Here is a 23406-nt window from a genome sequence, read left to right as displayed (position 1 = left end):
ATTTTCTGTATGCTTCACGTAATTAATTATACTTTCACCAGGGGTGCCTGGGTGGCTCAGTGGTTGGGCAGCTGACTTCGGCTCAGGTCATGATCTCCCGGCTTGCGGGTTCGAGCCCCGTGTTGGGCTCTGTGCTGACAGCACAGAGCCTGGAGCCTGCCTTGGATTCTGTGTACCTCCCTCTCTCTGCCCCTCCCCGAGTCGTGCTCCATCTCTCAAAAATAAATAAGTGTTTAAAAAAAAAAATGATACTTTCACCATAAAGACTATACATCCTAGGAAACATCCACACAAATTAAAATTTTCCGGACTAGAATGACCAAATCAGAGTAGGAATATCCCCCCGAGGACCATCACCTAATGCACAGGCTGCAGGAGGAGGGACAAAAGACCAAGGCAGGTGCAGGGGACGTGTGCTCTTACCAGGAAGGCCCTCCCCCTGCGCGGTCTTCTGCTGTCTCTGTCTCAGAGGCAGTAAAGGGTGTGACGGGCTAAAGGCAGAGGCGCCTTTCCCCCTGAATGGGAAAGAACAGGAAAAGAGAATCACCAGTATATCAGTCTTCAAGTTCAATGGCCAATGTATGTAATAAACCACAGAGAATAAACCACAGACAGAATCACGAATCACGGCAACATACGAGAAAATCACAGGTTCTTTGGGAAAAGTTAATTATTATAAAAATTAGCCAAGAGTACCAAGAACTTCAAACCCGGGATAAATATCCCAAAAGTGCCACTCGGGGACACAGTGGCTTGTGCAGACCCTCCCCTGCCTGGGGCTGCCGGAAGCAGAAGGCAAGCGGGGGGAGGCCTCCCATGGCCCACCCCCCCCCCACTTTCCCCATCACCCCTGCAGAACACGAACTGCGATTCTGAGTGCAAAGTAACTGGAGAGGAGAAGCGGACGGGGACTCACAGGTGCTCGGGCTCCTCGGGGTGCAGGCGGTGCCTGTGGCCGCCTTCGGCTGGCAGGGCAGCGGGGGGCTGCAAGTCGGCCGGGCTCGCCGCCGCGGGGCTGCCCAGGAAGCTGCGCTTGGTGGCATTGGAGATGGGAACGGGAGGCCGACTACTCTTGTGGTGCGACACCGTCTTAGCTGCACAAATGCCAATTTACAGAAACGTCCGTGTTATTCGCAGTTACCGAAAACATTAGCAAGAAGCGCCTAAAAAATGAAACATCCCGCAGACCTCTCCCAAAACAAGACGACTGCCGAAAGTGAAAGCTGCAACACCGGCAGGGCGGGAACCAGCCGGAGGCCCCGACCACTAGCAGGGACACAGAGCCTCAGCCCAGAACCGGGGGTCCGGTGGTCAGGGGCACCCCAGGTCACCCACCCAAGTAAAACACAAACCACCACATCCCACAGCTCTCATGGGGAGGAGGGTTCTAGACGTGGCACGCTTTGACCTGGGGGGACACCCCGCCCGAGTGGCACACGGGCTCCGAAGGGGGTGCAGAGCAGCCAAGGGCCCCTCCACAGGCACCGCCACGCGGACTACAGGTCCCAGTGGGAGACACGCAGAGGTGGACGCTGGGCCCCTGCAGCCCCACGACGCCTGCTGACAGAAGAGAAGCCCAGGCCCGCTTAACAGGTGGGGCAACTCTGAACGCGGACAGATGCCGCAGGCTGCTGCCAGCCGGCCTGTCTTCAGCCCCGCCACGCAGGCAAGGTGCGCCCGCGCACGAAGGGGCCGGGGCAGGGCTGCACCTACACGGGGAGGCGAAAGGCAGGCTCCCCCGGGGCCGGCACAGACCCCCTCAGAGGGACGGGTCCCCGAGAAGCCAGATGCCCACGTGGTGGCACGTCAAGTCTCTCAGACCCGCCGTGGGAGGACCGGTGACCCACTGAAGCAGACGCACACACGTCCCGCCTCGAGTCCGCCTTCCCGTCCGCAGGGCTCAGCCACGCCTGTAGCCCAAAGCGGCCAGCAGGTGCCCACGCCGCCCACGTGATGCCAGGGACGTGCCTTACAGCAGAGAGGCGCCAGGGTGGGCCGGTGACCCGTGAGCCCCGCCGTGCCCCCTTTCCCTGCCCTGCTGCCTCCAAGCCTCCCTCCCGCTGTGTCTGAAAAACCACCACCATCCTTCGGAGGGCAGCCCTTCCAGGCCAGAGCGCGCGTCGTCACCACACCCTGCAGCCAAACGCCACGAGTTTGCCCATCTCCGCCTCCAGCGCCGGCCCTGCTCCCAGGTGATGCTCAACACCTCGGGGTGAAACCCCAGGGGGGGCGGGGGCGGTCGGAGACTCCCGGGAAGGCACTCAGGGTCCGGTGCACAGAGAGGGGTCATGTGCAGCACGCGACCTCACAGGACACAGTGGGAAGGAGAGCAACTGGGCAGGGACCAGGACGAGGCCCTCTGCAGAGGCAGAACAGGCGACCAGCCTCTCAAGCAAGAGATGATGCTAAGGTTCTTGAGCTGGGGAAGCCAGTGACAAGGACAGGGAAATGTACCCGCATTCTTCCCCAAGCCCTGGCACCGTTCGAGTAGCCTGCGGCCAACACGGCGGGGACATCTGTCGGTCGCCGTTCCATCACCGGTTAGGCGAAGCATCTCTGCATGCGTTTACTGGGCGTTTGGAGCACCGCTTTATGGAAGTACCCGTGCAAGTCTTTTGCTTTTCTTCTGTTTGCGTGTTTTTTTCTCATTGGTATGAACAAGCTTTTGATACGACCTGGGTACTGAGTACACGCTCTGGGTACAGGTATCTGTGGTAAGTTCTAGGAGTGTCTTTTCCCCTTTATAGCTAGTTTTCTTTTTTTTAACTCTTTATCTCCCTTCAATGAAAACAAAGTCTCAATTTTAAGGTGTCTGTGTTACTAATTGTTTCCTTTGTGGCTTTTTAGATTCTTTCTATGGAATCGCAAGGACACGAACACATTCTCCCATACTGTCTTTTTTTTCCTTTTTAATGTGTACTTACTCTTGAGAGAGAGAGAAACAGAGCTGGAGCAGGGGAGGGGCAGAGAGAGAGGGAGACCCAGAATCCAGAGCAGGCTCCAGGCTCCGAGCTGGCAGCACAGAGCCCGACGCGGGGCTCGAACTCACGAGCCGTGAGAACACGACCTGAGCCGAAGTCGGACTTAACCGAGCTTAACCGACGGAGCCACCCAGGCACCCTTCCACACTATCTTCTGAAGTCCTTATAGATTTGTCCTACCCCGTGGCAAACACAGTTTTTTCTGCCCCACAGACAAGACTAGAGCTGCATTCTTCCCAACCGAGGAGGCCAATCGCTCTCCGAACGAGCCGGACTCTGATCTTACGGGACAAGCACAGGCCCAGAGCTGCACGCTGGGAAAAGCTCTAGGACGTGATGCGAGAGCTGCAGACACGCAGCTGTGAGGACAGCGCAGGTCTCTGTATTCCCAGAGGAAACCACGTAAACGCCACTGACGATGACAAGGCGGAGACCCGTCAAGGGCGCCTCTGGAGCACTGTATTCGGCATCTCTGGGAGGAAACGGCCATCGATTCCCAGAAGGTTTTCACTCACCATCTTTCAGTTCCTGAACATCCCTGGGCTGGACGAAATCTGGTTTGACATTCTCAAACCACCAGAAGAGCTCGGCAATAAAAACCATAACGTTCGGCTGAAAGAAAACAAACAAAAACAGGGACACGGTAAATAGTTTATTCATCGATGGTTTTAAAAAATGTGTCTTTAATAATTCATGATTACCTTCAACACTAAGGGAGCATACAGCATGTCTTCTAAGGTGAGATAAAAGCATTTGTTAAGATACTCATTCGAGAACTCCCTCAGAAGCCGAATATTATACAGACTGTCAGCCATCGACGTTACCTCCTTCAAGCATATATCTGACGGGCAAAGAGAAAACTACAGTTTATCATACACACGCTGCTTCACAAGTGTGTTTGCATTTACATATGCATACATATGTGTGTGTATATATAGGGGTGTATATATATATACACACACACGTGTATATATACACATAATTTGAAATGGAAACATTTTAAATGAAGGGAAGAGTGATGTCTAAAAGGATAACATTAAGACATTTAAACACTGTAATAAGTAGGGCAAGTAACAAGAAACACAGAAAGTAAGCACTCGAGAAAAAGACCGGAGAATCTCTAGGGTTTGAATTTAGCTGTTAACGTCTAAAAAAGCATACCAGAAACTTTGAGACCGTAAGCCTGCGGCTCCAGAATGGAGAGTACCGTCACTTTTCAGTTTATAAAGGACATTGCTGCATAAAGCTGTTAACATTTTACCAAGTTTCTTGCACCAGCTGGACCCCTTGCATGAGGTCATCTCCACTGTGGGGGCGGGGGGGGGGGGGGGCGGGCAGGCTACCCAAGGAGTAGTCCAGAATACCACTGTTCCCCCCAAACCAGGAGACGACACGTAGCAGAGGTCTCCCTCCATGAAAGAGGCTGGGGACGGCTGGTCGGCGGCATCTGGGGCGCTGCTCTGCAGGCTGGTGGCGCCCCCACCGGACCAGCACCGCCAGACAGCCTCACGCAGCTCAGACTAAAACGGAAGGAGCCGTGCAGATGACTTGAGAGAACTCTGCCTGCCAATACACGTAAGTAAGAAAAGAACCGATTTAAAAATAATTTTTTAAAATAACTTTATTCTTCAGAAGAAATCACCGGGAAGAGTTCAGAAGCACAGATTACATTTGCGGCGCCCCAAATTCACGACGACGAAGTCAGTCCTCCGCCGCGTCCTGCACGATCAACACAAAACAGTGTTCTAAGCGGACTGACCACGCACTGACACGGCTAACGGGCGGAGTGACTCCGCGCCCGGGCACCGCTAACAGCTGCTTCCTTACTTTACGCTCTGATTATGAAACATTACAGACATCGGGATCAGACTCCCAAGGATCGTCCGCTCAGACGGAAGCGTTAACACCACACCTTATCTGATTCGGATCTCTTCCTTCAGTAATGAGACGGCACAGCACCCGCACCCCCACGGTAAGGCTCTCCTCCGCCGGAGACCGCTGCCCGCTCGCGGTCCGCGCGGCCACGGACGGTGCGCGTCCACAAACACTACCCTCTGGACCTGGCTCTCTTGAATCTACGCTCGCCATCCCACACCGCGCCTCCCGTTTGCAGCCTGTCCGTCCCCCAAACTCAGCGCTGTGTCCAAGTCCGTGTACGCTGATGGGGGTGGATTCCAGGCGTTCGTCTGAACAGCTGGACAGCGCTCCACAGTTTGCACTCTTGCACGCGAGAACCAAATCTGTATGTGCCCTCTGCGCCCCGCACACCCGGCCGCCCGGTGCTGGCAGCCCTGTGGGTCGCTGCCAGTTGGATGGGGGTGAGACGCCCCCTCGTGAAGCAGCACGTCGGTGACCACGGGCACGGTGTCACTCTCCACTTCTGCTTCTGCAACAAGCCTGCTCTCTCTCTGTCTCTAGGTTGTTCAACTTCGTCTAATTGGTACAAATTCTTTACCTGTATGGCCACAAAAGGGTCGTGTGACGGTCCTTTGTCAATTTGTGTTCGTTCCAAATACTTTTCCATGGATATAGCTTGTCCCTTAATTTTCACACAGTTCCTCCGTCAGCACGCCGAATTCTCGTGTGGTTAAATGTAATAAAATCTTTTCTATCGCTTGTGCTTTTCTTCTTGTAATTTCAGGAATCCATCCCAACACCAATGTCCCAAAGGTATTTTCCCGTGTTTTCCTCTCAAAATTACTATGTTTTGCTTTTCAGGCAGAGATCTGTCATCCAAGGCAGGGACGCCCATCTCATCTCATGTGGACTGAAGCCAGATGGCCACTCGTCCACAGTGCTGTGCGCCCCGGAACGTCGCCGGCCGGGCTCCTTCGGGCCACGTGACTCTCCGGGACCCAAACCACAGCAGTTTAGCCAAAGTAAAGTTAAACCAAACTTGGTCTTTGTCAAGACAAGTACCCACACTCTCATTCTTCAAAATCACCTTGCCCGAAACCGGCACTCATCTACAACAAAACAGCGAACACGTGGGTTCCCATCTGCTGAACGCACAAGAAGCCACGGGGCCCTCGTGGTGCAAACCAACCCAAGAACAAGTGGCAAGAAGGCACCCCACTCCCTTGCGGTGACAGGCCAGCTGATAAACAGAGGAGGAGGACAGGGCGAGCAAACTCCCCGTGGACGGGAACACGAGCAGGTCAAAGTCTGCTGGGAAACGGGCTGTTTGGTCAGTCTCAGAGCCAGTTCCCCAAATGACTGACGAGAAAGCGAAAACCAGCGACCTCAGACTGGAGAAGCCCAGCGACACCGCCTGAGCCAAGGGCGCCCCGACCTCACGTCCCCAGTCAAATGCACCGGGACGGTGCGTCACTTTGGAGGCACTCTTGCTAGCCCTGAATCTAATCAGAGGAAACATGGGACAGACCCAAACGGGGACATCCGACAAACCAAATGGCCTGTACTCTTCACAAGGCCGAAGCCAAGAAAGACAAGAATGACGGAACCGCCTGACAGCCACCTCGAGGGAGTAAAGCCGGGCCACACCCCGCAGTGGGAGCAACGGCCACAAAGGACACTACTGGGACAAGTGACAAACCGCTCGGACCACGAGGCAGTGCCGCGTCGCCGTTAACTTCCCCGGTGTTCGTGGCGATCAGAGAGTGCCTTTGTCCCCCAGATTGTTCTCAGACGGCTCAGAGGCAGAAACAGCTCGTGTGACAAAATGTAACAACAGGGGCAGTGTGGATAAACGTACAGCCAAGAATGCCTCGTGCGTTCTTCTGTAAACATAAACACGTGCAAATAAAACGTTACAGGGGTTAATTTCATCCCTTAGGCCTTTACTCTTCCACATGAGTTTTTACCTTACTTTGTCCATTTCTGTAAAAAAAAAAAAAAATTATGTATTGGGCTGGCAATAAATGAACAAAGGAAATCACAATTTTTATACTGATTATCGGCATCTGAGAAAACAGCTTAGATCTTCTTCCAAGGACGACAAACGGGTCCTCCTTTGTCCAGGACTCACGGCGAGCTGCTGCGGGGAGCAGGGCTGGGGCAGGGAGGGCCCGACGTTGGAAGGCAAAGGCACCGAGCCTGACCCCCACGTGGGAGCGCGTCCACGGCAGCAGGGGCCGGGGCCTTGGTGGGTGGCATCGAGGCAGCAGCAGGCCGACAGCGTCCGTCACACGTGGGCCGTGGCTCCTAACATGCAGTTTCCTGCACATGTCGTATGCGTCCAGGGTAAGTCCTCCCACCTTCCTGTCCCGTCTTCCTGGACCGAGCCTCTCGCTTTTCCGCCTCTTCTCTCCCACCGTCCCTTCCGCTTTTTAGATGTCCTTTCCAGGAGATTTCTTTAAAGCCGTCATCTAACACTTCAGTAAACTCTTAATTTATTTTCAGAGACAGAGACAGACAGACAGAGATCGAGCAGGGGAGTGACAGAGAGGGAGCTAGAGAATCCCAAGCAGGATCCACACTGACAGTGCAGAAGAGCCTGACACAGGGCCTGAACCCAAAACCACGGGACCGTGACCCGAGCCGAAGTTAGACACTCAGCCGACGGAGCCACCCAGGCGCCCCACGCACCTCCGTGAACTCTTAAATTTCAGCAGCCACGTTTTCTCTCCAAGGGCCCGCTTCTGCCCAGTTACGGCGCACCTCCGTCCAGGACACCGTGTTCCAGACGCTCTCCTCCAGCGCCCAGTCCGTGGCCACCGTCCTCTCTCGCCTGCGGGGCCCCTGCGGACTTGGCCCCGTGTTCACACCGGTGCCTTCCTCAAGCGTCGGGGGATCCGTGGCCACCCAGAGTCGAGCGCGGGCGGCGGCAGGGGTCTCAGTGACGGCCGCCCAAGGGCAGCGGCTGTGGGTCTTTGCCGGAGGCCAGATCCTGCAGAGAAGCGTCCTTCCCGGTTTTTTAGCACCGTATGTCCGCTTACTTAGTCAGCGACACAAAGTCGGTAAGACGACACGAAACGAGATACAAAACACGCTCCCTTGAAAAATCGCTAACACGAAGAGACGCTGGTAAAAAGCAAAGGTCTTCAAGCACCTTTGTTCGTTCCACTTGAGACGGCGAGAGCAAGCAGGAGCCACGGGAGACGAGCTGACACCCCTTACGCGTCAGGAGTGTCACACAGCAGTCCGGCGGCCACACGCGTTAGGAAACGCTCACCGCGTAGGTGCGCTCACGTCTGTCACCGGACGAAGTCGCTCCGATACCGCGATCGTCCCCGTGCCCCTCGTCCTGTGGCTCGTCCTGTGCCCCTTCGCCCTCCGGCTCTTTTGTCCGCGCCCGCCCACCCCACAGCGACCAGTTCGTTCTCTGCATTTACGGCGACTTCGGCTTTGCTCTCTACAAGCTCCACACACGTGAAATCGCACACTATTTATCCTTCTGTCTTATTTCTTTATTATTTCTTTTTTCTTATTTCACTCAGCCCAACAGCCTCCAGGTCTGCCCACGTGGTCGCAGGTGGCAGGGTTCCGCTCTTTCTCGTGGCCGCCTGATATTCCACTGCGTTTATGAACCAAGTCCTCTCTACCCGTCGGTGACTCCTTCCCCGGCTGGAACGTACGCAGCCTCCTGGGGCAGGCGGACGGAGATCAGGCTCGCCTCCCAGCGTGAAGGATTTTACACAGAGCACCGAGGCGGCGATCACCTCGTACCTGCCGGGCCGTGTGCGACACGTCTGGGACTCGAGCGTCTGGCTCAGCTGCCCCGGGAGCGCGGGCCCATCTCTGAGGCGTGTGGGGAGGAGGTCACCGCGGTGTCCCACGCCCCGGGCGCGTCCGTTCCCCCGCCTCTGCGGGATTCTGCGGGAGCGAGCCGGCCTGCTGCCCTGGCACGAGCCCGCTGCCCTCCTCGCCGCTCCCTCACGAGGTGCCGGCCGCTCCGAGACCAGACGTGCCCCGTCTCCTCCCAGACGGAGCCTGCGCTTCAGCCCCTTCCTGGTGTCGTGATCTCCGACTGGCGGGAGAGAGAAGACCACCGGCCGCCCTCCTTCCTTCAGCGTTCTTTGGCTTTACCTCTTCTCTACCGCTCGAGATGACCGAGTTCACGCTCATTTTCCAGAACGTGCCCTGAGGCCACCGGCTCTGGCGTGCGTGCGTGCATGCGTGTGGTGCTCGCCCATTATGCAGTCAGTCGTCTCCTCAACACCGGCGTGTCCCGGGCGCCAGGTCTGCCGGCTGGGACGCGTCCCTGAACAGAACGGATGAAAACTCTGCCCCTCGTGCAGCCCGCGCTAGACGACTGCGCCGAGCCTGCGACTTTGAGCCACAAGCACGTGACAGCATCCTCTTTGGTTTCCGAGCACTGAAGAGTTGAGAGGTTTGCAGAAAGACTTCGCGCTCTGCCGCGCCGCGGGAAACCTGTCGTGGTCTGCGAGCTGCTGAGGCGTCTTCTGGGGCCACGGTCAAGTCCACTGTTTACACACGCTTCCGGGCTCGGCTATTCTCAAAGAGCGGACGGCGTCGCGGCCGGCACGCTGGCCCACGCCCGTGACTCTCGTGTTCCACATCCCGTGGCCTTCCTCCACTCGTACCTGCTTCGTCAGCCAGGCCCCGTGACCGAGCTCGGGAGCGAGTCCGCTCGCTGCTCCTGAACGTCCGTCGCGTTTCTGACCTGCCAGCGTGCCAGGGCCGGACGCGACGAGGCCCGACACGCCACCACGTCCTCGCGGGCTATTCCTCCTCCTTCGTAAGGGCCCCCTCCTGCCAGGAGTCTGCTTCGTCTAAAGACCCCCAACAGATCGGCCAGAGGCAACTGCGGCAGGAGCCGCCCGACCTGGCGAACCGCAGGCAGACCTGGGCAATACCGAGGACGCAGAGGACAACAGAACCAGGTGCTGAGGGCCCCGGAAAGTTCCATCACACGTTCAACAAGCTCGTTCCCTGTCTTAGTGTTCCCACCGCCTCCCTTCCGTCCGCCATCACCGCGAGCATCCGGTGTCTCCTTCCAACATCCTTTCTGCCCACGCCCGGGTGCCAGGCCTGTCTGCCACCTCTGCCGGTTCCGCGCAGGCTGTCGGCCCACGCGGTCCTCCTTTCCCACTGGGCTCACGCGCAGCGGCCGGGGCACCCCCCATACAGCAGACCTCCCTCCTGCGTGACCCAGGGCTTCCACTAGTGCGAGACTCAGTTCCACGAGAACCTTCCCCTCGCCACACGGGCAGCGTCTAGTTCAGCCCCTCCCCGTCCGTGACGCAGTCTGGCAGCTCTGTCTCCTCAAGAAAGATCCCTGGCCCAGGGCCTGGGGCCCCTGGCATCCGACACATCTGCGGCATCTTCCCCAGGCCGGCAGATGGGCCTTTCCTAGCCCCGCCCAGGGTCCTGGTCACTGCCCCCAACCACACGCAGCCCCAAGGCTAGAGGGGCACGGGAGACCAGACAGGACTCGGGGCAAACGGGTGGCAACTCGGGACTGGCACTCCAGAGCAGAGACCCTCTGGAACCTGAGTCTCTCCCGCTCTTTCAAGTTCTGCTGTTGTTTTCTTTATAAAAGACGCTCTATCCAGCACTCTTGTACTGGGAGCAGGACCGACCCCTGCTCCGTCCTCTGGTGCCAGGATCTAAGACAAGTATTTCACGGGCGGGGGAGTCGTCTGGCCGTGCTCTTGGCCCGTACCTCCCTCCTTCAGAAAGAAGGACGCTCAGCAAAAGGTAAACCAGAATTCCCGTTCCCGAGGCCCCGCACGCGGCCACTGTCGGGCGGGGAGCGCCTAAGACACACGCTGGCACCGCACCACTCGTGCACGAGCCGCTCGGAGACGGCCTCTGCACCTTCCCAGCCCCCAAGCAGCTTCTAGGTGCTTTACATCAGCTGTAGCGGGATGGACAAAGTCCTCCCCGTTCTGAAACTTAAGAGAAGTCACGTACACTCAACACTCTACAATTTCTTCACGAGATACAGCTGCAGGTTAAGCGTGAGCACACGACCCGCTACCGTCCCAGCTGGCGCCTCAGCGAGCCACTTCCCAGGCTTCTGCGCGTGTGCATCAGGCTGCACGTGACGCTGCCCGGGGCCTCGCGCCCACCCCGGGAGGCGCTCCGCACTCACCATCCAGCTTCATCTGCTCCGGGCAGTAGTAGTGGACCACGGCCAGGAGGGCGGCCCCGTCACTGCCGTCTCTCATCAGGTCTTCCAGCAGCGGGAAGTAGGGCGGCTGCCTCGCGGCCAGGTGCTCTCGGCGATAGCGCACCTGCGGGCGACAGAAGGGGAGTGGTCCACGCGTGACGTGCCTCCACGACCCCGGCCGCTACGGGCAGGCCGTTAAATCTAGAACTGCCCCGACGCCCGCGGGACGATGTTTCGAACAATGGCGATCATATGGAAAAGCTCACACGCCTGGATGACGTACTCGGCCTTGGACACACACGTCAAGATCCAGGGAACTGAGCGCCACGGCCACACTTGGGGGACAGCAGTTAGCTGCTAACGGTGCCAAGGCTGTCCCACGCTACAGGGCGCGTGAGACCGGATACGGAATGTGTGGCCACGCCACCAAAAGCCGCATCCTCTGAGCGAGCGAGAAACAAGTTAAGCAGTGACCACCCTCATGCTCCGAAGACCCACCTGACTGTTCCTTTCCTCCGCATCATCGGCACGAACCTCAGCCAGTAAGAAAAGTGCACAACAACGTTAACGTCCGGTCTGAGAAACTCCCCAAACCGGGTCGACAAAATTTCATAGAAAACATCCACCAGACCCTTTAATAACTGCAACGAAGCGTCAGGAAACCGAACGCACGCGAGGTGCCACGTAAAACAGGTGCTTTTCCAAGGTTTCCACACTTGCGTCTCTGGAGGGCAGGGTATGCACGCCACCCCGAGCCTCTCCGCGCGGCCCCCACGGCACCGCGTCAGGTTCCGAGCGTGCAGACACGCAAGCCGTCCGGGGAAGGGGGGGGCCTGTCCCAGACGTCCTGCCGCGCACTCCGTCCCTCCTGCGTTAACGCTTCCGGTCTGGACGCGCCTTCTCCAGCGGGAGAAAATACACGACAGAAGCGGGAGAGAGGCAACCAGCAGTCTGTGCTAACGACTGTGGGTCGCTGAGAGCTGCACAGATGGGTTCAGCCCGAAGAAAAACCATCTCTCGGCAGTCGAGAATTTAAAGTCGTCTGAATAAATACACAGGGTAATCGATGCTGGGATCGGGTACAAAACACGCCTAACGCATTCTTTCAAAACGGGAATGCGGTTTATTCTGTGTCACTCAAGTCTGTGTTGACGGAGACCTTAACTTGTTTCTCGAGGCCCGCGGCGGGCCTGGGGTGCGGCATGCAGGGCGTGGGGCATGCTCCAGGCCAGGCTTCCACACAGACCACACGGCACACACGGGACGGAGCACGGCATGCGGTGAAGCAAATGGTTTCTCCACTGAGCACAGATGGCATGTGTGTAACTAAAATCAGGGGACACAGCTGAACTCCGGGGCCCAGGGAGCCCGTGTAGGACCTTCGAGTCAGGTTCCTAAAACCTCCAGGCTGCAGAGCAGCGGGCTGAACCATCCAAGCCTGCCGGCCTGGCCACACCCGCCCGTGCTCGTCCTCACTGGCCCGTGCGCTGTGCGCTGGAGGCACAGCCACGGCCACCAGCGTCTCCAAGGAGACCTGGACGCTCACTGCCCTTGGTCACGGTTTTCAGCTTCTACAAACCCCTCCGCTGAGACTCTGCTTCCTACAGGACAGCTCCACTTCTGACGCTCTCTTCACTAAATAACACAAGTTCATACTTAGCGCTGTGGCCTTCGGGATTCGGGAAGTTAAGAGGCACGTAAAGATTCACAAAATGCTTTCCTCTTCTTCGTTACTGATCCATCTCAGAGAGAAGCAAAATTATCCACAAAGTTGGCCACAAAGCAGAACATGTCACTGCTCACGTGGGTCGGATTTACCAGCTTAGAGCCGTGGTATGTCCTTTATGATAGAACTCTAAGGATAACCTGGTCTGAGTAATTAAACTAAAGGAACAGACAATTGAAGGGGTGTCCAAAAAGGTGTGTTCTAAGACTTCACTGCAAAATGCACCCCTTGGAGTAGCCGGTGTTCTTCCACAGGAAAGGCGTTAGCACGCTGGTTCTGCTCCCAGAATGCACCACCAGGTGGGGAGCACAGCTAACGTGGTAGGTCCAAGTCACTAGCTCGTAACTTTCCTTTTACGGGAAGTTAACTTGGGTCCCAGAAAGCCTGCATCCACGCTGACCTAACTCAGACCCTTTCCCCACCCCGGGCAGGCGGGCGGGCAGCAGGGGTGGTCCCCACACCCAGGGAGCTGTCCCTAGAGACAGAAGCCCCTCTCTCCCTTCCACAAGGCCCTTCGTCCTCGGACGACCCACACGACACTTCCTGAGAGAGATTGCGTTAGATACCACCATCAGGGAAGGTAACGTCAGGACAAAAAACGTAGACAGTAACTTGGGAAATGAGACTAGTCTCATTCCCTCCTTCCCTCCGGTGTCTGCGAGAAGAAAGAACGTACGTTCGTTCTCCCGTAAAGAGCAACTAGGTGTCCGTAAGAAGAAACACAACCCTCGGTCTCTAAAATTACCTAAGAAACCTGGCAAAACCAAACTGGGCACGTCTACGGAAAGCCTGCTGAGCCCAGAATCGCGTTCTCGCTAGTACTGCGGGAAAGTGACAACAATACCAAGGAGGACATTGGACAAAAGAGGCAGGTTCAGGTGTGAGCAGCTGTTTAATGGAAGCGGGTGATTGCGACAGGATGGCCGTCTGGATGCAGCGGGTGCGCGGAGGTCACTTACGGGCACTAACTTCCAGTACCACTTGGAGGGGGACTGCGCGGGAAGCAGGGAAGGAAGGCAGGAGACGGTGTCAGCGGGCGGGCCGCGTCCGGACCGCGTCACGCACACTTTCACACAATATTCACAGGAGAGCCGGGTGTCCTCTGACAAGTGAGACCCGCCCAGGGCACACGACCTGGATGCCCTGTATCGTCACACGACCGAGGCGGAGGGGACACGGGCACCTCCGCGGGACGCTCGGCGTGGACCGGCCACCAAAAAGGACAGCTGCCAACTGCAACTCGGGGGGTGCCAGGCGTGTCCCCTGTGCCCACGTGACGGACAAGGAGGCTCACAGACATGCGGCCCGGGGTGTGCTGCCCACGCCCCCCCCCCACCCCCGCCAGCCCCCCACACCGCCGGCAGTGAGAGGACCAGGTAAGGGGTCGCAAGAGACCGCAGACGTGGCCGGGTCGTATCTCATGCGCATTTAGGGGATGGGGATTCAGTCACACACCCGCTTGGCAAAAAACCACGATCACAGGGGAAGAAAAGGGCGGAAATGACCAGAACGCATCGCGCACCACCTGTGTCATTTCCACACCCATCTGCCTGAATTCCACGCAGGCTCGCAGAGGCGCACCAGCGGCTACGCTGGACCTCACGGGGGACAGACGCGGTTTTCAAGGGCACCCTGGACAGGAGGCAATTTTCTCCCCATTTGGTGAATCTAGAAGCCAACTCCCGGGTTGTCCCGTACGGCCCGCCTCCTCGAGCTTCAATGCGCCCGACCTCTCCTCCCTCGCCCTCCCCAGCTAAATACAAGGCCACCCCCGTGCAGGGAGGAAAGAGGAGCACACGGTCACGCCCACCACCAGGGCCACTGGGCGGGGACCTGGAAAATAGAGGAAGCCAGTGGCGGACTCGGACAAACTTCCTGACAGCCGCGAGCGTCACCAGACGCGTTCCGGGAGGGTTAAGGGCACCCTTTACCTTTTGATGAGCCGGACTTTCCAATAACTGCTGTTTTAGCTTGACTTCTTTCTCTGTTATCTCTCTCATTTTAAGATTTACCTGAAGCAGAAAAAAATGCATTAAAAGGGTAACAACTTTCTCTGTGGGTCGTATCGGTAGCTTCACCTCCCACCCAGAGAGCCCGCCTCGCTCGTTTGCAGTCGGACTCTCAGACGCAGGTTGAGAATAACTGGTTTCGGCCAATTACACAAATGCAGAAACACGGATTCCACACGGTCTGTGCTGGGCGAGACCCCAGAGCTGGCCTGCAGTTCCAGGACACACTCTGTGCCTCCACACGCAGGCCACGCTCGTGGCCGCCCACGACAGGGCCAATGAGCCACGCCACCGAATGCCCGGGGTGCTCAAACAGCGCGAGCCGCCACCATCAGCAAATGCCGCCGGTAAGACAGTGTGGGGCAGACGCTCCCGCCCAGGGCCTAGGGGGTGGCTCGCATGTTCCCTGACCGTTCACAAGTAACACCAGATAAACTTCAATCGTAAAATGTAACCGTGCGCTCCCTAGCTAACACGACTTCTTAGAACTTACTCTCTCCTGGAATGATTAACCCAACGATAAAATCAAAACCACAAGTACAAAGTAACACCACGAGGAAAGACACTCATCAATGCTTCAAGGACATGGGCAAAGCTATGAGATGAAAAGACACAGAACCGAATGTTTTACTAAACAAGAATACACATAAACGAACTCACGCAAACCGAACCAAGAAGGTAGAAAATCTGTTTTGGAAATATGGTAAAAGGAAAATCAATACAGATGAATTTTAAAACAAATGAATCAGAATAGACAGCAGGGATGCCCGGGGGGCTCCGTCGGTGGAGCGTCCTCCTTCGGCTCGGGCCATGGTCTCGCGGTTCGTGGGTCCGAGCCCCGCGTCGGGCTCTGTGCTGACGGCTCGGAGCCTGGAGCCCGCTTCGGATTCTGGGTCTCCCTCGCCCTCTGCCCCTCCCCCGCTCACACTCTTTTTCTCAAAAATAAACATTAAAAAATTCTTCTTTGAAGGAAAGACGGATGGATAATATAGCAAGTATTATAAAACATTATTTGTGAAATCTGGGTGGTAGGCACATGCACGTTCTCTGCGTATCTCTTCATGTTCCACAATTTTTCACAATAAACCTTTTCACACGATGTGTTTCTGTCACATGCGAGAGAGTTTTCTAATACGGAAAAGGATTTTCTGATTAGATTGATGGCGATACCAACGAATGTAATCTTTGATACCGTTCATGAAACGTGACAACGTCGCAAAGACCTTCACAACCCTCCCTGAAACTATTTTCCGAATGACCAATGTGCGACGTTACCGAGACACGGTGACTAAAAGAGCCAGGAAGGACACAAGAGCCACAAGTGGACTTTAATATAACCGAGGACAAAGGTCATGGAGTTAGTATCCAGAACATGCAGAAGAATTCTCCTAACGATAAAAAGACAGAGGATCCGAAAAGGTGTCTCTCCGGAGGAGACCTGCAGGTGGCCACGCGCACGAACTCGCAGGGGCTCCCCCCGAAGGAGATTCGAACCTGAACCGCAAGACAACACCTCACACCCTCCAGAACGGCTAGAATCAGACAATCAGAAAGCAAGCGTCCGTGAGGACGTGGGACACTGGAGACCGGAGACACCGCCGAAGAGGTAAGAAATGGCGAGGCTGCTCTTCGAAAAGGTCAAGTTTCCACACGCTTCGGCGATCCCATCCCCAAACACCCAAGAAACAGGACAGCACAGCACACAAACCTCGTCCACAACGACCACAGCAGCATCCACGAGGGCCGAGGAAGGGCACAAGCGTCCCCCGGCCGAGGAGCGGCACGTCCGCCACACGAGGGAGCGGAGCACCGTCGCGGGCTACGACACGCTCCGGCACGGGTGACAGCTGAAAACGCGATGCTGAGTGCGGGCGGCCAGACGCAAAACGCTACCAAGCGTAGGACCGCGCTGACCCGAAATGCCACGGTCAGCAAGGGTGCAGACAGGAGGCAGACCCGGGGCGGCCAGGGGCCGGGGCGGGGATGGGCAGTGAGTGCCGACGGGAACTCTCCGGACGTGATCAGAACGTTTGGAACTGGCGATGACAGCTGTACGACTTTGTGAATATATTAAACACCACTGAACTGGAGACTTCAAAATACTGCATTTTATAACCTCAATCTTATCCCAAAATTTTTTAAGGAGCTAATTATAAGAGTTTCAAGTTCCATACTGCAATTAACCTCTGAGAAACTACTACCTGTCAAGTTTTGGTGTCGAATCAAAAGCAAACGAGCACGCGGACTTGCAGGGAAGTGGGCGGAGCGGGACGACCCTAAGTCCCCCGCCCGTCAGTGCAGACGACCCAGAAAACGGCCCGCAGACCGGCAGGACAGACCCCACGGCTAACCCTGCAGAAGCGGCCGCTTGGACATCAGAAGGGAGGACGGCATTCTGCCACACCGCAGTCTCAACAGAACCCAACGGCACTCACTCTCCCACCCACACGCACTTAGGAAGCCAGACCATCTTCGCGTGCTCCCACGCAAACGCTCTGGGAAGGCAGGCAAGAGAGTCCGGCTTCCCTTGCAGTAAGCCAGATGTTAAAGAATCGTACAAATTTGTAAAATACCATTTCCTCTTTCAGAAAATATAGTTATTTTTGGTAAAAAAAAAAAAAAAAAAAGGAATACGTTATTTATATTAATATGAAATGAGTTTTGTTATTTTTAAGCAAATTAATAAAAATTTTAAATTTTGTGGGGTTTTTTTAATGTCTATTTTTGAGAGAGAGAGAGTGTGAGTGGCGGAGGGGCAGAGAGAGAAGGAGACACAGAATCCGAAGCGGGCTCCAGGCTCCGAGCTGTCGGCACAGAGCCCGATACGGGGCTCGAACCCACGAAGCCAAACTCAATGCTTAACCAACTGAGCCACCCAGGCGCCCCAATGTTTATTTATTTTTGAGTGACAGACAGACAGAGCATGAGTGGGGAGGGGCAGAGAGAGGGAGACACGGAACCCGAAGCAGGCTCCGGGCTCCCAGCTGTCCGCACAGAGCCCGACGCGGGGCTCGAGCCCACGGACCGCGAGATCGTGACCTGAGCCGAAGTCGGACGCTCAGCCGTCTGAGCCACCCAGGCGCCCCTAAATTTTCTTGTTCTTAATGTCTGATATGATCAATACTGACAGATGAACTTTTTTAATTCTTTACAATCCAGTTTTCTTAAGAGCGTAAAAGGGGACCTGAGACCAAAAGTGTGAGAGCTCCTTACGCACACAGAGGAATGAAGGGGAACAGAAATGGAAACTACGTGGATGAACATTCCCTAGTTCCAGTCCCCTTAGGACACGCCTAACCGGACAAGCGCCGAAAACACAAGTCCCGTGATTCTGCAGCAAAGCAGGTGGCAGTGGCACAGCGGCCAGGGAGGCAGAGATCATTGCCGATGAGCCGAGGGACACGGCATCACCCTGCCTGAGGGCAGACGGTGGGGACTAAAGCCTGGACCAGCCCCAAGAACTCCCGGAGAGGAGGGAGTGCCAAAAGATGCCCAGAGAAGAGGGAAGAAGGCAAAATGAGATGGGTCGAAAGCCGACACCATGTCCGCCCGAGAGACCTCAACCATCGCGTTAAACGGAACTGGTCTGAACAACAACAAGGCAGACTCTCGGACTGAATAAAAGAGCAGGGCCAACTCCACAGGGTCCGTAGGAAACTCGCGTTAGGGAGCGCCTGGGGGGGGCTCAGCTGGCTGAGCAGCTAACTCTCGACTTCAGCTCAGGCCGTGATCTCGTAGTTCGTGAGTTCGAGCCCCGAGCCGGGCTCTGTGCGGACAGTGAGACTGCGCGGGGCCTGCTTCTGATTCTTTCTCTCCCTCTCTCTGCCCCTCCGCTACTCGTGCTCGCTCTCTCGCTCTCTCTCTCTCTCTCAAAATAAATAAACTTAAAACCAATGTTTTTTTAAATAAACGAACTCGTTTTAAGTAGAAAGAAAACAAGAGGGGCACCTGGGGGGCTCAGAAGAAAGAGGATCTGACTCTTGATCTCACAGTTCCAGAGATCAAGCCCCGAGACAGGCTCTGTCTGCACTGACAGCCCAGAGCCTGCTTGGAATTCTCTCTGCCCCTTCCCCACTCACACTCACTCTCTCTCTCAAAACAAATCCATACCCTTGAAAGAAAGAGAAAGGAAGAAAGAAAAAGGGAGGAAGGGAGGAAGGAAGAGAGGGGGACAACATGAGAGGGGCTCCTGGCAGGCTCAGCCGGTGGAATGTGCACCTCGGGGATCTTGGGGTCATGAGTTCGACCCCACTGGGTGTCGGGATTACTTAAAAATTAAATTTAATTGGGGCGCCTGGGTGGTGCAGTCGGTGAAGCGTCCGACTTCAGCCAGGTCACGGTCTCGCGGTCCTTGAGTTCGAGCCCCGCGTCGGGCTCTGGGCTGATGGCTCGGAGCCTGGAGCCTGTTTCCGATTCTGTGTCTCCCTCTCTCTCTGCCCCTCCCCAATTCGTGCTCTGTCTCTCTCTGTCCCCAAAAAAATAAATAAGTAAACATTGAAAATAAAATTAAAAAAAAATTAAATTTAATTGATTAAATCATTAAAAGAGAAGAAATTAAATAGAAAACAATAGAAGAAACCAGTAAAAACCTAACGCAGGTTTTTAGATTAGAGAGACTGACGAGCCAGACCAACCCGAGGGAAGGAAAAAAAGTGACAGAAATCACCTGGAGCAAGAAAACACCAGGGGGCATGGCTACGGGCACACGCACACGCGTTGAAAGGACAGCCATTTAATTCAACGAGGAAAACACAGCTGAGAAATTCCTTGAAAATCACGGGCTCCCAAAACGGACACAGAATTAAATACAAAACCTGAAATCGGGCAAAATATCGGAACACGCACCTAACGAAACACACACAGGTGCGTTCAGCGGCGAGGGGCACGCAAATGAAAACCGCGGGAGGACAGCCCCGCACACGCGCTCGACGGCTACCGCTGACAGACAGACCGCCGCGCGTGCTGGCACAGGCCTGGAGCGGCTGGGATTCCCCTACCGGCGCCGCTCAAAGTGGTGCCGTCGCTTCGGGAAATACCTGGGCAGCTCCTCCTCACGTTCGATGCGACTTTATCACCGACCCCGCAATTCTACGCCTAAGAACGTGACCCAAAGAAAGGAACACGTGTCTCAGGTAAGACTTGCACGCACGGGTTCCCGGCAGCCTTCGCCGGCACAGACCAGAACTGGAAATGACCGCAGCGTCCGCCGGCAGGGGAACGGGTAAACCGTGGTCTGTTGGCGCGACGGAACTCTCCAGAGTGTGAAAAGAAAACCACTGCCAGATGCACTGACACGGATCAACTGCAGAATCACTTTGTTCCGTGAAGGGCACATACGCGTGACCCAGTTTTATCAAAACCCAGAAGAGGTAAAACTAACTTCTAACCGTAGAAAGCACATCAGGGGCGATCTGGGCTGGAGGGCAAACCGCAAAGGGAAACAGAAGAACTCATTTAGGGCGATGGAAATGGTGCCTTGTGGCGAATGTTAAACAGCAGTCACTGGTCAATCTCAAAGAACTGGGCCCGTTCGCTGCGTGCGAATCATACAGCGGCGAAGCCGGGTTTTGTCTTTCAAAGACTACAGCAACGGGCTGGGCAGCGGTAAAAACGTCAAAAGCCACAGCAAGACGGTCACGGTAAAAGTCCACAACTCTGGGGACAGAGGACAGCTCGGTCCCTCACACAAAGAGCAGGGAATCTGGGGGACGGCTTGGTGGTAGCCCCAATCCTGGGGAGGGCAATTTCTACCCCCCAGAGGGCCTGATCATCCAGGGGGAGGAGGGAGGGGGAGGGGGGGAGGGGGAGAGGGAGAGGGAGAGTGGTCCCTGGAAGTGATGCACATAAAAAGAGAAAGAAACTCACAGCAGTCACCTGACGGGCCTGACTGTGACTCCAGAGCTGCGGAAGAGGGGGAGAGCACCCAGACCCAGAGCCAAACACGAAAAGGAAGCGAACCCACAAAAATACCTTCACGAGTGAAAATGGCCAGCACGGAGGTGAGAGAGCTTAAATGTACACTATTCACACAGCAGAAATCTTGGGAACATTATCCACAACCACAGTTTCAAAGGAGATCCAGATCTTATGAGGCATCAAAGACTGACGCTGAAGGGAAAACTCATCGCACGTGAACCCTCAGGAGCCCGAACCTTATCAAACACGGAGGCTGCTTTCGGTGGGGAGAGAACCCAGCCGCCAAACGAAGGTGGGAAGGCTTCTGGACCCGGCTCTAAACTGCCAGGCACCAGAGGACCCACACTGCAGAGGCCACGGCCACTGTCCCTGAAGGAAAAGCTTGGGGGAGCTGACACCTCCTCTGAGTCCAGGGAAAGACCCTCAGTACACAAAGCACGGAGGCACGTCTCACCCCGCGTCAGAGCTCACATCCGAGAGGAGCCCCTCGAGCAAGTGCCGGAAACCTCCTCAGCGAGCGCGCCCCTCATCTGACACCGTGAATCCGCGCCGGAAAGAAACCACACGGAGGTAGCAAGTGTGGGGGAGCCCTTGGCCAGAGCTCACCGCTCAGTCGACATCAGAGAATGAGAACACACACAAGGGAAAATCTATCAACGTAAGAAACTCAGTTCGTTTGGAAATGCTAAGGAAATACAAAATTTGGAAAACGCTGAATAAAACGATAAATATTAGGCAAGGACCAGAAAGGCCACAAAAAAACAAAGCAAGTACCAACTCCAGGAAAACCGAAGTGTGGCACAAGAAAAGGGACGTGAGCTGTTGAAAAGTCATACCTGGTCATCTGACTACAGATCCAACCACAGTAGGCCGTGTGACCACAGTGGACCAGCAGGGACCGGACGGGAGGGTCACGTGAGCTAGCAGTACATCAGAAGGCAACGCCCGCCAGAGGCCGATGCAGAGTCAGAAATACAGTGCACCTCTTTGTTTTTTGTTTTTTTTTTTTTAATTTTTGTTTTCAACATTTATTTATTTTTTTGGGGACAGAGAGAGACAGAGCATGAACGGGGGAGGGGCAGAGAGAGAGGGAGACACAGAATCAGAAACAGGCTCCAGGCTCTGAGCCATCAGCCCAGAGCCTGACACGGGGCTCGAACTCACAGACCGCGAGATCGTGACCTGGCTGAAGTCGGACGCCTAACCGACTGCGCCACCCAGGCGCCCCTACAGTGCACCTCTTTGAAAGACAGAGGTTAACACCGGAAAATGCACGTCAGCAGATAAAGGCTGCACCGCGTGAAGATCGTCTTCCACACGTCAGCCAAGTCCACAGGCAAACGGGCGGCAGTAACCTGGAAAACCGTCTACACAAATACGGCAAACAGGGAACGCCCTTAATGGGATCAGGAGAAACTTGATCAGGCACGGGAGAAAAGGAATGCACCCCTCCCCCGAAGAAATATGGCCAAAGATCACAGACAAGTAATTTATCAAAGAGAAAGACAAACAGCCAAACGTACACTCTATCTCTTAAACTTCAACTTTACCAGTAAATGAAGAAACGAGAGTAGATGACACTATTCCCCACCTTTAAAAAATGGGAGGGGCGCCCGGGTGGCTCAGTCGGTTGTGTCCGACTTCAGCTCGGGTCACGATCTCGCGGTTTGTGAGTTCGAGCCCCACGGCGGGCTCTGTGCGGAAAGCTCAGAGCCTGGAGCCTGCGTCCGATTCTGTGTCCCTCCCTCTCTCTGCCCCTCTCCTGCTCATGCTGTTTCTCTCTCTCTCAATAATAAATAAATGTCAAAAACATTTATTTTTTTATTAAACTTATTATTTTTTCATTAAAAAATTAAAATTAAAATTAAAAATAGCAAATATTCTTTTAGTAATATCCAATCTATGGGAAATCATGGAAAAAGACACCTCGACGGACTAAGAGTACGAAAAAAATACTATAGTCTTTATGGTCAGAAATTTGCCAAAAACCAATCAAAACCAATCGAAAGCCTTTACAAACGAACCTCAGCCATGTGGCCACCACTGCCCGCCCATTACACGTGGGAGGGAAATGCCCGTGGTCACCTACAGAGCCCGGCGCCTGAGACAACAGCAGGCGGGCACTGAAGCCCGCCCTGGAGAGACCCCTCCCCATCCTGCCACAGGCCTCAGCTTTGGGCCCAGCACCTGGGAGCACCTAATTGTGCTTTTAAGCCTGGGTCTTACACCCAAAAAAAACTATGAGGATTTATTCTTTTTTTAAGTTTATTTATTTTTGAGAGAGAAAGAGCACAGGCGGGGGAGGGGCAGAGAGAGGGGGGTACAGAGGATCCAAAGCAGGCTCTGAGATGACAGCAGACAGCCCAACGTGGGGCTCAAACTCATGAACGGTGAGATCACAACCTGAGCCGAAGTCGGACGCTCAACCAACGGAGCCACCCAGGCGCCCCTAAAAATTATGAGAATTTATGTTAAAACGCGTGTGTAGGTGGTAACGTTATGGGGAGTTTATATTTCGTTTTATTTGCTTATTGTATTTTCTAGCTTTTCTATAATGACCATGTCATTTCATTTACAAGAAGGAAAAACTGGGGCGCCTGGGTGGCTCAGTGGGTTAAGCGGCCGACTTTGGCCCAGGTCAGAATCTCACGGTTCGTGAGTCGGGGCCCCGCATCGGGCTCTGTGCTGACAGCTCCGAGCCTCAAGCCTGCTTTGGATTCTCTCTCTCTCTCTCTC

General features: G+C 55.3%; 1 protein-coding gene across 6 annotated transcripts in view; it reads right to left on the bottom strand.

Moving 5' to 3' along the window:
- Positions 1 to 23406, bottom strand: part of CAMSAP1 (calmodulin regulated spectrin associated protein 1) — a 59455-nt gene that overhangs the window by 11898 nt on the left and 24151 nt on the right. For 4 of the 6 annotated variants that reach the window (XR_006295092.1, XR_006295093.1, XM_043566778.1 and 1 more), the window contains 7 exons: positions 14677 to 14757; positions 13705 to 13737; positions 11002 to 11143; positions 3683 to 3822; positions 3497 to 3593; positions 917 to 1094; positions 424 to 515 (listed from right to left, as the gene is read on the bottom strand). Coding sequence is in view for 3 of the 6 variants with exons in the window: in XM_043566778.1 (XP_043422713.1) it covers positions 424 to 515; positions 917 to 1094; positions 3497 to 3593; positions 3683 to 3822; positions 11002 to 11143; positions 13705 to 13737; positions 14677 to 14757 (763 nt within the window). In the remaining 3 variants the exon portion in view is untranslated. The remainder of the gene's footprint in view (positions 1 to 423; positions 516 to 916; positions 1095 to 3496; positions 3594 to 3682; positions 3823 to 11001; positions 11144 to 13704; positions 13738 to 14676; positions 14758 to 23406) is intronic. The other 2 variants (XR_006295094.1, XM_043566779.1) reach the window with 1 other exon arrangement.

This window comes from Prionailurus bengalensis, chromosome D4 (assembly GCF_016509475.1).
Source record: "Prionailurus bengalensis isolate Pbe53 chromosome D4, Fcat_Pben_1.1_paternal_pri, whole genome shotgun sequence".
Classification (NCBI taxonomy): Eukaryota; Metazoa; Chordata; class Mammalia; order Carnivora; family Felidae; genus Prionailurus; species Prionailurus bengalensis.
The sequence above is the reverse complement of the archived record's forward strand: the minus strand, read 5'-3'. Positions and strand labels throughout refer to the sequence as shown.